This window comes from Battus philenor, unplaced genomic scaffold (genome assembly GCF_028537555.1).
Source record: "Battus philenor isolate CCGP_79_NKW_IND1 unplaced genomic scaffold, ilBatPhil1.0.hap1 SCAF_29, whole genome shotgun sequence".
NCBI lineage: Eukaryota > Metazoa > Arthropoda > Insecta > Lepidoptera > Papilionidae > Battus > Battus philenor.
The window spans coordinates 7,211,522-7,222,646 of record NW_027181692.1 but is presented as its reverse complement, the minus strand read 5'-3'; the positions used below and the strand labels follow the sequence as shown (position 1 = coordinate 7,222,646).

At 33.9% G+C, this 11,125-nt stretch overlaps 1 protein-coding gene across 2 annotated transcripts; it reads right to left on the bottom strand.

Moving 5' to 3' along the window:
- Positions 1-3,015: 3,015 nt before the first annotated feature.
- LOC137926178 (dihydrolipoyllysine-residue succinyltransferase component of 2-oxoglutarate dehydrogenase complex, mitochondrial-like) lies at positions 3,016-8,889 on the bottom strand. Of its 2 annotated transcripts, none has more exons than XM_068769738.1 (2): positions 8,761-8,889; positions 3,016-4,501 (listed from the first exon to the last, which is right to left on the bottom strand). In XM_068769738.1, exon 2 carries the CDS (start codon positions 4,476-4,478, stop codon positions 3,090-3,092), a length of 1,389 nt encoding a protein of 462 aa, XP_068625839.1. In that variant the 5' UTR covers positions 4,479-4,501; positions 8,761-8,889; the 3' UTR covers positions 3,016-3,089. The 2 variants fall into 2 exon arrangements, with proteins under 2 accessions (XP_068625839.1, XP_068625840.1); XM_068769739.1 differs by lacking the exon at positions 8,761-8,889 and adding an exon at positions 8,565-8,746.
- Positions 8,890-11,125: the final 2,236 nt, after the last annotated feature.

The window sequence follows — 11,125 nt, the reverse complement described above, 5'->3', positions numbered from 1 at the left end:
GATGATTTGAATTAGAATGCCGATAGCAATGCTACTGGCTTTGCATTTGGGCTAATTTTTAGTTACAAATAAAATCATGTCAGCCGATAAATGTCCACTTCAAGGCATATGCTTCTCCCAGAATCCCACGAAACCAGCGTTGCGGTACCTAGCGGCTTCCCACGCCTTTGGCTGGGACGTTAGTCTACCTAGTGGTCGTCATTCAGGAACCTTTTTGTTTCTTTTGCCATCAGTTCCACAAACGATTTTATTTATTTTATTTAATTTTTTTTTTGTACACGTTAAGATACATTTAATAAGTTTTACAATAATATACAAAAAGGTACAATGGGCGGTCTTATCACACAAGGCAATCTCTTACAGACAACCATAGTAAGGAAAAGGTAAAAGTACTAATAATGGGTAGTTTACGTGTACAAAAAATACATATTCACAAAGAAACGAACAACTTACTTAGACATAATAACAAACATACATAGACATACATACTTAAAAATACATACATATGTATATAACATATATACTTATAATAAATAAGGTTTAATACAACGATGTGCTTCGCAAACAGTCAATTCAGACAAGAAACTTGGAGCTATGTATGTGGCCTTAGTTCTTGTACGGATCTCCTCATTTTAATACAAATAGATCACACCAGCGATGTCAAATGTATCATTTCTCGAAATTTTATTTAAACAAAGCCACTAAGTAATATTATTATCAAATAATACCTGTCAATGTTTTAATGTAACATTTTTGAAGTCCAGAAAAAAATAATATTCCGTTTCATTGTGGCAACATTATAGTTTGACAGTTGAGCATTTAAAAAATAAATACGTATTAAGGCCCCAGTTTTCGTATGGCTCCCGTTCCTCTGCTTTGTTTGGAGCAGATACGTTACAATATCGTTTTAATATTTTTTTTAGCTTTTATGTTCTCTGTTTTCTTTCTACTTACATTCTTCACAATTTCTTTAATTCATCACTTTCATCTTTTATTCACACATCACCTTATTTAATATAATATGGTTCTTATTACAACGTTTTATTTATTAACAATATTTAATTTATTAAACAAATTTTTACCCTAACGACAAATCATAAAATGTAACAGATGTCACACGTGATTTATGAAACTCCTGCATTCGGCGCTAGATGGCGCTGATGTTATTTTACACCACGCCACCATTATGTTACGTAACTTTGACATATATAGGTTTATATCAAATGCATTATAACACAGCTCTAGCCAATGCGAAAAGGCGACTCCAAGGAACATCCTGCAACTATTGAGGGTTCTCCAAATTCCCGCAGACTTCGCAAATGCAGTCGCCGTGCCCTGGTGCCGTCTCATCATGGACTAGACCCTTGCCAGGAACCTAAATCACTCGGACCTTTGTTCAGACCTTCATAAACCACATCCAAGTGGTCAAGTTGGGGATAGTAAGAAAATTAGTCTTAAACCATTACACCATACCTGAATGTCGTACGTACTATTGAATTTTTCAGCAATACACAGCTGTTCGAATGTAAAGAAAGTGGTACTGCTGATCTTCTATAAAAAGGCTTCTACACTGTGTACCTATTTCTCCCCCCCCCCCCTCGTCTTCTTTTGGAGGCCTCTCTTATATCAATCTTAATATCTTACTAAATCCTTTTTTATCTCATTCCTTTACCTTTCATACATCGCTTCTCTTCATTCACCATTCATTTCGGATTGATATTTTACAATATGTCTTTCTATATTTATTTAATATTTTACAATTCTTTAATTTCTAATTTTTCTTTTATATATAGCACAAGACGTCAGCACGGTGAACAGAAGACTTCGTTAAAGTCATCTGAATACAGGATGTTTCACATTGGACTTTTTGAAGAATTATAAGACCTATGATCTCTTGTTTACACACGTCTTCATAAAAGTTGTTATATGGATCAGTATAAAAGCCTTTCCCAAAGTGATCTATATCGACCCCTAGGGGTCTATGACAACAAATGAAAATGGGGGTCCACGATAGTGGATCTCAACACATACATTGATAGTACCTATTTACTTACATCATACTATCTTATAATATCAAAACATTCACATTATTTATAAAAGTACCTATGAAGTAAAAAAATTATTATATATGTTTATAAAATTGTGAAAGTTGTAGGATGTTGGTATTCGCTTTGTGGTCGCAATACATTTTGAACAAAACCTGAGAGTCGCAGCATAAATGTATAAATTAACATGTGTTTTTACTTTAAGTTTTTAACACTAAACTTCACTGCAGTTAGAAATTTACAGGAAATCAGTATCAGATAAGTAGGGGGTCTACCCAACACGGAAAAACATGGCAAGGGGTCTACGACACAAAAAAGTTTGGGGAACTCTGATTTAAATGGTATCAAAACTATTTATTTTTTGAGTTTTCTAGATAAATAGCAAGTAAGGATGTTTTTCTTATAAGGGTTCATGTTAAACATGTCTGTTGTTGAACGCAGACAGATGTCAACTGAATGGCACTTGACAGTTTCCTTACAAAACGTGACATGGACATATGTAACATGAAAATGTAAGTATCACTTAATAATGAGTGTAATTAAAATGAACGAATACATTGTAACATAAGTTTTATTAAGCCGTGATTTAACGAAATAAAAAATAAACGTATATATAATTCAACGAATGAAACAATATTATTTAGTCACGGGGTAATGTACTTATTTATATTATATTTATTTTAATTCAAAATAATACGTAAACGGACGTATTCAATAAATACAATAAACAAAAAATGGCGCGTAAATCTCGACGACTGCGTGCTTGAGATGACAGATAATGTAATAATACATTATCTGTGGTAAATATTTCGCTTTTACGACACTACAAGCTATCCGCCATATTTCTTTGACAGATATAGGTAACTTCGAACGATAGAGTAGGAAAGCGTAACCATATAGATAATATAAAGTTTTTTTTTAATTAATACAGAGTATTAAATTTATTTTTTATTATAAATAATTTAAAAATTTTTGATGCTCGCCTACTCAATCTACGTCGGAGATGATTTCGTCTTTTTTTTATTTATTTTGTTAATTACTAATTTAAAGTCCAGCAATGATGGTCGCCGGGTCTTCAACCCCCTCCTTGATCTTTCTGAGGAAGAGTACAGCTTCGCGACCATCGATCAGTCTGTGATCATAAGTGAGGGCAATGTACATCATCGGTCTGATCACAACTTGACCATTCAAAGCAATGGGACGTTCGAAAATCCCGTGCATGCCAAGGATGGCGGATTGTGGGGGGTTTATGATGGGTGTGCCCATTAAGGAGCCGAAGACGCCGCCGTTGCTGATGGTGAATGTTCCTCCGTCCATTTCCTCGATGGTTAATTTTCCTGTTCGGGCTTTTTCGGCTAAGCCAGCGATGGTCAGCTCTATGTCGGAGTACGTCATTGTTTGGACGTTGCGTATTACAGGTACCACGAGGCCTTTAGGTGTGGCGACAGCGACGGATATATCAACATAGTCACGGTATATGATCTCGGTTCCGTCGATCACAGCGTTCACGACCGGCTGATCCATTAAAGCATTGGCAGCTGCCTTCACAAACGGTGACATAAGGCCAAGCTTCACACCATGTTTCTTGGTGAAGGCGTCGAGGTATTTCTTTCGGAAAGCCATGATATGGGACATGTCGATCTCGTTGAACGTGGTCAACATGGCGTTGGTGTCCTGTGCGTCCTTCAGGCGTTGGGCGATTCGCTGCCGCATCCTGTTCATCTTGACGCGTTGTTCGGTGCGAGTTCCCGAGATCTCTTTACTGTAATCCGCTGGAGGGACTTTTACAGTGGCTGTTTCTATCGCTTGTGCGTGACGGATAGCTGCGACTGGGATGGATGAGATCGGTGCAGCTGGTGGTGGTGACGCCGGTGGAGGCGTTTGGGGAGGTGGAATTGGTGCTGATGGTGGTGGAGGTGGAGGTGGAGGAGCGGCAGCTGGAGCAGGAGCTGGAGGTGGAGGCGGTGCCTCTGCTTTAGGCGGCTCTGGTGCAGCGGCAGCTTTCTTCGGCGCTTCCCCAGTGATTTCCAGCCGGAAAAGCTTCTGACCAGCCTTCACTGTATCTCCATCACCGACGTACAACTCCTTGATGATTCCATGACTTGGAGCCATTACTGGAATGGCCGTTTTGTCGGTTTCAATCTCAAGAACAACTTCATCAGCAGCTACCGCGTCTCCGACTTTTTTATCCAGCTTGACATCACCCTCGGACACAGAGTCGGGGAATCCAGGAGTCATGACATCCTGCTCTTCGTATAATGGTCGTGTGAAGTGGATTGAGGCGATTTGTTGTCGAGCGGTTACAATCCTGGCTTGGACCTGCCTGTTAGCCAGGGTGCCCAAGATCCTGGGCACGTCGTTGGACTTGAACCGGAGACTCTGTCCTTGTCTCCGGTACAGCGTCTGCAGATGCTTGGAACAGCGCCGCAACATTTTTGATTTTGATCAGGTTTACCCTGAAACACAATAGATGTCTCTGTTAGATGAAAATACTTTAACAACTGACATTATTAAAAACAGATCTAGTTCTTAAATTTACGCGAATTACTCTAATATTGTTGCTAAATTTATTGAAAAGACCGATGTCCAGTAGTGAACCTGGATATGACAGTGGGCAGGCCAAATAGCATGAAGAACCCATGGCTTCGGATCCTAAAGGTTCTAGAGGACTATGGACCAGCAATAGTGGGGGTCTATGTCCAGGTGTGGATGTAAGCTGAAATGATATGAAGTAATTAATATAGCTTAGAGAATTGGCACATAGAAGTTATAGTACAGGCCAAAACATAACAGATGGCCACGGGGCCATGTTGAAAGATCTCAAAATAAGTAGCTGAATTCTACCAGTCTTATTGTAAATTAATGGTGGAGATTGTCCATCATTGGACATATAGCGGAAATGATGATGGTATATGAAGTTTATTGAAAAATGTGCTATCTGTATTTCTCTGTGAGTTTATGTAAACAATATACGTCATATGTTTTTATGTGCAAAAACATTTTGAACATATATAATTATGTGTTCATATATTATAATAATTGTTTCAACAATAAATTCAATGATACATTATGAACTCTGTTATGTACTATATCATATGCAATTTATTATTTGTATATTTTTAAACATGGTATATTTAATTATTAATTTCTTTATCTAACTCTTAATCAATAGTGACTTAACATATTTTATTTGTAAGAAATCTCTTATTAATGAAGCCTAAAAAAAGAAATGAGTATTAAACATAAAAACACGGTGTATATCTCTTTAGAAATCGCATTAGTGTCCCATAAATCAACGTCAAGCTGATATCGTACAGTAAGGTACATAGCAGTTACTTCCACAATATAATAATAAATACTGACACATTCTAAAATAGTTAATTGAATGCACCCTGCAATGTTCACTGTGTAACTATGTATGATACCGTTGGTTGGATATGGGTATATTGCTATAAAGGGGTGAATGTATGTCATAAGAGATAGAAGACCTCCACTGCAAACCAAGTGCTACCCCAAATATTTAAACAATGACTCGTCTAGACCAGTGATTCCCAAAGTGGTCTATAACGACCCCTAGGGGTCTATGACAACCTGCAAGGGGTCTACGTCAGCGAAAAAAAAATTGGGGGTCCATGAAATGAAAATGGGGGTCCACGATAGTGGATCTCAACACATACACTGATAGTACCTATTTACTTACATCATACTATCTTATTCTTATACTATCTTTTGAGTAGTTTTAATTTAAATTCAATTAATAAATGTATATGTTAACATGTGTTTTTACTTTAAGTTTTTAACACTAAACTTCACTACAGTTAGAAATTTACATGAAATCAATATCAGGTAAGTAGGGGGTCTACCCAACACGCAAAAACATGGCAAGGGGTCTACGACACAAAAAAATTTGGGGAACTCTAGTCTAGACTCTGATGATAAATATTACACTTCGACCTTTAGAAAGAGACAATCGGCTAATTTCGGCTTCGTAGAGCACTATCTCTGTCCCACAGTACCTATGTGACATTTTGTCAGTCGTGCGACAGAGATAACGCTCTACGAAGCCGAAATCAGCCGATTGTCTCTTTCCAAAGGTCGATGTGCAATATTAATCGTCGGGTACAGTAGCTCATTTGCAGTCATTTAATGTATGGTATACCCTTTGAAAAAAATAACATAATAATTAGAAAAGCATTTACAAAATCTGACTATAGGAGATAATAAATTAATTAAAAAATTTAATAATGACAGCAAATTATGTATGTAAAAATATTTCTTATGGCCAAATATAAATGCTGAATAAGATAAAAATATTTCATACATCTACAGGATGCACTGATAAGAGTTTTTATACATTTATAGCAACATTTATCTTTCAGTCCTAGCTACATGGGGCTACTTTGTCCAAAATTAATAATTAGTTGTACAGGGTGATAGGTTTGTAGCATTCACCCTCCATGTTGCATGCAAATAATTCTTACGTGTTCTAATTCAAAATCGAAATTTGAATTCAGAAGCCATCAGTGATGTTGATTCATTGCAGTTGCATTACGATCATAGGTTTGTAGCATTCAGCTTTCATATTGCTGGTCACTATGACCACAGTATTTTAAAGTCAAATAATTCTTGCATGTTCTAATTCAAAATTTGAATTTAGAAGCCATGATATATTCATTGCCATGTAGATATGTGAATACACCTTCTTTGATCACTCTTGGCAGTATCTCCAGTCCACCCATTAATGGTATATATGTTCTAAGTGTAAAAGGGTTACCGTCATTTGTATATGTTGCCGTATATACAAAAATCAATGATTTCAGAAATAATAAATATCATAATGTTAAAATAGTAAGAAAAATAGTTCTCTTAATTCAATTTACTAAATATATTAAAGTTAATTGTTGTTTACTATTTGTTCCTGTAGATCTAGTTGTATGCCTATCTCATTCTGTGAGAAAAAATAAGTTAATGTAACATATTTCAGTGTGACCAATTTATATACAATGATTAGAAATGGGTATGAAAGCTGCTCTATTCTGACAGAGCTATATATTCTCCACTTTAAAGCATGTATATCTAATATTGTTTCTAAGAAGTTTTCACTATTAATCCGGAGTGCTTTTACAGGTTTATCAGAATTGAGTTCACAGCGCAGAAAGGTGCAGGAACTTGAAAAAACTTTTACTGGTGAGTGTATAGCATACATCTGTGGCCTTGAATGGCAGCATAGACATTTAGGCATTCTAAAGAAAGATTGCCCACATTGTTTGAAGTTTGGGAACAGAAGGCGGTTCTTGGAAACAAATCAAGTTGTTTTTACATCTATAATCAATGAACCTGTATATACTAGATGACCTGATTAACATTGGTCCATACAAGTTATGAATATTCAATTCAAACTTTATAAATAAAAATGATGTCATTTAAAAAATACAGATACATGTTTCTTGCAATGTTTTTGCAAGAAAAACATGTATTATCAAGATTAATGACACAGATACTCAACATCTGCCCTTGCAAAGTACTTATTCACATTGCAAATGTAAACCGCACTGGAAATTGTTATTTTGTCTTTAAGAGACCTCTACAAATTATTAAGAAATTTATAAAGATTATTGAAATCCGTAAAATCATTTGCAAGTTATGTAATGACCAAGGAAAAGGATTGATTTTTAAATACATAGATTATAGTTTCCAACTTCAACACAACTGAAAAGTCTAAAAACATGCTACATCTTGCCAAAACTAAGTATCCCATATTAAAAATGCACTGAAATCTTGTCTAGATATAAAAATAAATAGACTATACTTTTTTAATAATTGCACTATGTAAAATCTTTGGGTTAACATTCTAATTTATAGGTAGCCAAGGTGAAGGCTGTTATGGGATTATTGGGGAAAACTAAAGTTAAATTTACAACACTGGCCATTAATATTACAGATAAAGCAAATAAATTATTGATTCTTTTACTTGACCTAAATTAAACATATTAATTATGTAGTAGTGTTGTAATCATTATTATAGACATTATATCATTTGATTACATTAAATTAAAAGTATAATTAAACAACCATTTTGGAATATAATCAGTATTTCATATGTTAATAAAAATACTCATTAAAAATATATTATTTAAAACATAGTGAATATTATCGAAAATTAAATAATAATTATTCTTTTTAAATAAAAAAAAATATGTAAGGAAAAAAATATAAATTATAATTTTTTTCGATGTTAACCTTCAAATGAATATTAACTGTATCCAATACAGGCCGAAATTAATTTATAAAAAGTAGAAAACTGTAAAATGACATTACATCGATAACTGACAGAAGGCAAGAATGCGCGAAAATTAATCTGATAAATAATAAATAAACAAAACGTCAATTTATCAACGAATCAATAAAATATTGATGGACAAAATTTCAATTAATATTGGCCCAAATCGAAAGCACGAGATAACATGCGACCAAATCAAGGTTAGATAATGATTCATATAAAAATAAAACATGCCTTACCTTTCAGGAGAGGTAAACAACGACTGTATGCTTAATGTTTAATTATTTCAATTACAAAAATGTTACATAAGCTTCGGTCTCATGACAGATTCGATCCGCAACCGTGTTAAATGAAGATCGAGTCTCAATCGATTTTGTTAGCTGTTAAAGCATAGCAGAAGAGATGTGTAGAGAATGTATTGAACTGATACTTCACTGGGTATAGACGCTGGGGTACTTTAATTTAGACGCCGCGGCCCAACGTTCATTGCAACTGCTCCTTGCCTTCGCACCGAGAATCCAGTTGGTGGCACCTGTCAAGATGGTTGAGACCTTCGAACAGTGTGACTACGTTCGGAAATTCACTATGGTAATGGTCAAAGGTATGCAACAGATTCTAAATTATTTTATATTCTTCCATCCTTTAATATTTTTTGTAATATCGATATTGAAAACGCAGATATAATTAGAAAATTTTTAGTTAAAGTGTTTTTTAATAACAAAGTATTACAAACTTTTAAAAAATAAATAAAACCAGGAGTATTAACATTTTTATATATCAATGTTTTTTTTTAAAGAAAAAGACCCACTATACCTATAATAATTTTTATCTGCTTATACTGTATAAGCTGTTTAAATATATTTATTTAAAAACTTAAGTTTCTCTGCACGGACAAATTATTCGTTAAATCGTATATAAGGTCTTCAAAAGTCGGTTTATTTAAATTTAAGCATGACTGGCAGACCAATATTAAATTTTTTAACCCTTAAATGCATGACTTTTATTTAAAATTAAAAAAATATATGTCTTACAGATACGTACACTACAATACAGAGAAAAATAAAAAAAAATATATATATTTATACAATATCTTTTGTAGTTATTTATTTTAAAAAAAACCTTATGTTGCAGATATACAACGCTATGCATTTATTTTTTAATATAGGTAGTACTCATTTTACGTTAGACTAGTATGTTGCAGTTTTCATCGTTATGCATTTAAGGGTTAAATTATAATAACAACATCTATGACAGGAAATAGGATGACATAAAAAGCATATTTCTCGAATGAAAAAGAGCCTTATTTGACCAGGATGCGGAGTAAAGGGCTCGACACATTACTGTATGTCCATGATACGGTGCAGGTATGAATAGGACCTAAATTCCATCCCAGAATTCATGTCTCCAATAACAAATTGAGCAAATTGAACCCGAGGAATGCGTTGGCCAGAAAAGTCGTATGGCCCAAATAAAATGTCGCTTGCTGGAGGTCTCTACATAAGATTAGATAATTTAGAAATAAATGTTGTTAATAGAACAATACAAAAGATTACACAAAATAACTTTACGAATAAAGATCAATGCCGTATAATGGCAAATAACTTTATCATTGTCATTTCAGCCATAAAACGACCACTACTGAACATAGAACTGGTCAAAATGACCTGCTCCCAGCGCTTTCCTATCCTGAGAAATTGTTCTCAAAACCAATACGCTTTTAAATTTGTATGCCTCTCTGGTTTGCTCTATAATTTATGGAAGTATTTTTTTTTATTTACGCGACTCTTTCGCTAAATGAATCTGATTGACTGTACGTAGCGTGTTAAACTGGCTGTTAATATAATCTTAGTGTCGATAAATATATAAGATCATGTTCATATTTATCTTTAGTTATTGTTACATAATTCTAAACTGCAGGAATGTCTCATTGATATTTTTAAATTAAATATTTAATGTTGGGTAACAAAGTTTTTTTATCTGGTAACATTTTTTACTTGTCATTATCTATGTATTATAGTGAATGAATTAAAATTTTGTGTAATATATATAGATGAGAGACCAGATGCGATTGCATGATTCGTCGATGTGAATACGGCAACCGCACAACTTGAGGATGGCAATATGGAGTACGGATGAGGAAGTGGTCGCACGAAACTTAATTTCAAAAACTGAACATTTCAACTCAAAAACTTAAGATTTAAGTTAGGAAATAGTTAAGACAATTAGTAAAAACTGTGACATGCAAAAACACAAGGAAAAAAATTCGGAAATTATTTAAATTAAGTACTTGAAAAACAAAGACACGAACGCTAATGTCTGTGGAAGTTAAAAAAAAAATATAAAATTATATATTAGGGGCGCCGGAAAGTAATATCGTTTCTGTCGACATATTTTACATAAAAACAGATTGATTTGTTATCGCTCCGACATTGATTTGTATACTAGACGGTAAAAGGTTTGTTGATAACTAAGGTGAATATACTGTTGATTAGAAATATAAACTTGTTAAAAATGTAGTCGTGTGAATTTAACTTAAGAAAGCGACATTACTTTCCGATCCCACTAATATGTTTATATATTTGGATTTCTCATATTTTCATTGCATCCGTTGTAATTAGTATTACAATATATAGGATGAATGTCTATAAGGATAGACAGTAAACAATATTAAATTTTAATGTAGCAATACAAATCTTATTAGCTTTTACATTTACATTTGGAAAGAGACAATCGACTAATTTTCTGACTTTTGACTAAAATTTTGTAACGCGTTGTCTCTGTCGCACGAAATACGACTTGC

Excerpts from the sequence above, each read along its gene's own strand:
- LOC137926178 (XM_068769738.1), bottom strand. The coding sequence starts at position 4,478 with ATGTTGCGGCGCTGTTCCAAGCATCTGCAGACGCTGTACCGGAGACAA.